This window comes from Tarenaya hassleriana, unplaced genomic scaffold (assembly GCF_000463585.1).
Source record: "Tarenaya hassleriana unplaced genomic scaffold, ASM46358v1 Cleome35, whole genome shotgun sequence".
NCBI classification, from domain to species: Eukaryota; Viridiplantae; Streptophyta; class Magnoliopsida; order Brassicales; family Cleomaceae; genus Tarenaya; species Tarenaya hassleriana.
The window spans coordinates 618936-621627 of record NW_010966617.1 but is presented as its reverse complement, the minus strand read 5'-3'; the positions used below and the strand labels follow the sequence as shown (position 1 = coordinate 621627).

Genomic DNA, 2692 nt, shown 5'->3' with positions numbered 1-2692 from the left:
GCTCTTCTTGTTCCTTCAATGCCGTTTCTTCTTTCTCGAATTGAATTCTGTGAGAGGCAATAGAAAAAGTTTTCACCTTTGTGAAGAGAGGAAATTAGGGTTTTTTTTGTTGTTGTTGTTGCTGCTGGGATTAGTTTCCGGAGAAAATGAGGAGCAGTCTTCTCTGGAAACCCATGTCCACGTTCTTGGCCTTGCTGGTGATTTTCTTCCCCTTTTCATTTTCCCGGAAAGTGTTTCCCGGGATCGTCTTCCCAGACAGAGCTGTTCTTCTCGAGCTGAACCCTGATGGGATACCCTCGAGCTTGGATTCCGACAGCTCAAACCACTGTTCCTGTTGCGACGTCTCCTGCAACTCCATAGGCTGCGATGCAGAACGAGTTGGCCTTGACCTTGCGGGTTTATCTTCCGATTCCCGTAGTTCAGGAGGCGAAATCTCGCCTGCTAGCGGTAAAACCGCTGGGATTAGGGTTTGGTTGCTTGATTTCAGCGATCTGAGAGGTGAATTACCCCCTGAGATTTCGGGATTGGAGAAGCTGGAGGTGATTGACCTTCAAGGTAATAGCTTTCTCGGGAAATTCCCGGAAAGTTTTCCTGGGTTGGAGGGAATCAGTGTTTTGAATCTAGGGCTCTATCGGATCGTCAAGTCAAGGAACATTGATCTGTCGGAAATGTTTGATCTTAGCCTCGTAAGATGCCTGAAACTGAAGGACAATGCTCTAACTTTGAAGCTTGCTGACCTGGTTAGGGATGATGTTCTTGGAACTTCGAGGAACCGAGTCAAGATCAGGAAACTTATGGGGCTCGACGACGGAGACGAGGGCGCGAATTTGGATAACGGAATGAGCGAATCTCCTCCGGGAAAAGATGGGTTGTACCCGATAGAGATCGCTTCGATCGTGTCAGCTTCAGTCATTGTCTTTGTCCTCCTCGTACTCGTTGTCTTGTTCTTCTACACGAGGAAATGGAAGAGAAGTTCTCAGGTTCAGGTATCTGAACCGAGGGAGATCAAACTGTTTGTCGATATCGGGGTTCCATTAACGTACGAGAAAATCGTCAGGGCAACCGGATGTTTCAGCAACTCGAACTGCATTGGCCATGGCGGATTCGGTTCCACATACAGAGCCGAAATATCTCCGGACACAACAGTAGTCGCTGTCAAGAGACTCTCTGTCGGAAGATTCCAAGGGGTTCAACAGTTCCACGCTGAGATAATGGCGCTCGAAGTGGTGCGACACCCGAATCTCGTAACCCTAATCGGGTACCATGCGAGCGAGACCGAGATGTTCCTCGTTTACAATTACTTACCCGGAGGAAACCTTGAGGATTTCATCAAAGAAAGATCCGAACCCGCTCTCGACTGGAAGATCCTTCACAAGATTGCTTTGGACGTTGCCCGAGCTCTCGCCTACCTCCACGAGCAATGCTCGCCCAAAGTCCTGCACCGAGACATCAAACCGAGCAACATACTCCTCGACGATCAATACAACGCGTATCTGTCTGATTTTGGCCTGTCCAGACTCGTGGGAGCTTCGCAGACCCATGTCACGACAGGAGTGGCTGGAACATTCGGGTACGTGGCTCCAGAATACGCGATGACATGCCGGGTGTCGGAAAAGGCGGACGTTTACAGCTACGGGATAGTGCTTCTCGAGCTGATATCGGATAAAAAGGCATTGGATCCGACTTTCTCGTGCCAAGAGAACATCGTGTCGTGGGGACATGCGATGTTAAGACAAGGCAAGGCCAAGGATGTTTTTGCGAAAGGGCTGTGGGAGAAAGAGACGTCGGGTCGTCGGGATGATCTGGTGGAGGTTCTGCATTTGGCACTGAGGTGTACGGTCGAGAGCCTGTCGACTCGGCCGACGATGAAACAGGTGGTTCAACAGCTGAAACGGAACAGACCCTCTTGAAGGAAGACAGTGTTTGAGAACTGTAACTAGGTCTCTCGGTCTGTATATGGAGACATCAGAGTTAAGATGTTAAGCTTCTTTTGTTCTTGTAGTCTCTTGTTAGCGCTGTTGTATGCTGCTTCTCAAAAGTTAATTTCACTAATTGACTAAAAAGACCCAAACTTTACCGGATTTGGATGATATATAAACCACACATTTAAACCAGAAACCTGAATCTGCTGCATAAAATCGGTGGACATTCTGATTTCAGACAAAAACATGTTCTCTGAATCCAATATAAAATAACTTTTTTAAATTCTAAAAAACCGAAATTGAGCTGAACAAAACCTCAAAGAACAATAAAAACGAGGACATAAACAGATGGGGAAAAAGGGTTAAAATATCATTTTTTTAAAAATAATAGAACAACAAAAAGAACTCAGAATTTAATTTAAAACCCACAAAAGCTAATCTTCAGTTCAATAAAAAGATTTAAAAAAAAAAAAAACGAAACCTAAAGAACAAAGGGATAGAAGAAAGTGTGTAACGCTGACAAAAGGGCCGTTCAGTTTTTTCTGTTTTAATCTCTGTAGATAAGAATTTGTGGAGGAAGGAAATGCTGCTGTTTTTCTTCTTTCTCTAATGTCTCTCTTCCTCTTATTCTGTCTCTGTTCTTTGTAGGCACTCAATCTTGAGACTGAGAGGAAGTGACGGCGGCTCCTTCACCGCCTTCCGGTTTGGCTTTCTGGTGACTACCGTCGCCTCGTCTCTCTGCCCCGTTTCTTCCGCCGTTCCTACGGCCC

At 46.2% G+C, this 2692-nt stretch overlaps 2 protein-coding genes across 2 annotated transcripts in view; one reads left to right on the top strand and one right to left on the bottom strand.

Moving 5' to 3' along the window:
• The first annotated feature begins 6 nt into the window (after nt 1–6).
• LOC104822008 (probable LRR receptor-like serine/threonine-protein kinase RPK1) lies at nt 7–2093 on the top strand. Its single transcript, XM_010553077.1, has one exon. It carries the CDS (start codon nt 147–149, stop codon nt 1908–1910), a length of 1764 nt encoding a protein of 587 aa, XP_010551379.1. The 5' UTR covers nt 7–146; the 3' UTR covers nt 1911–2093.
• Nucleotides 2094–2290: 197 nt separating this feature from the next.
• Nucleotides 2291–2692, bottom strand: part of LOC104822002 (putative G3BP-like protein) — a 3541-nt gene continuing 3139 nt past the window's right edge. Inside the window, exon 11 of the mRNA XM_010553068.2 lies at nt 2291–2683. Within this exon, the coding sequence (XP_010551370.1) occupies nt 2575–2683 (109 nt within the window). The 3' untranslated portion in view covers nt 2291–2574. The remainder of the gene's footprint in view (nt 2684–2692) is intronic.

Excerpts from the sequence above, each read along its gene's own strand:
- LOC104822008 (XM_010553077.1), top strand. The coding sequence starts at position 147 with ATGAGGAGCAGTCTTCTCTGGAAACCCATGTCCACGTTCTTGGCCTTG.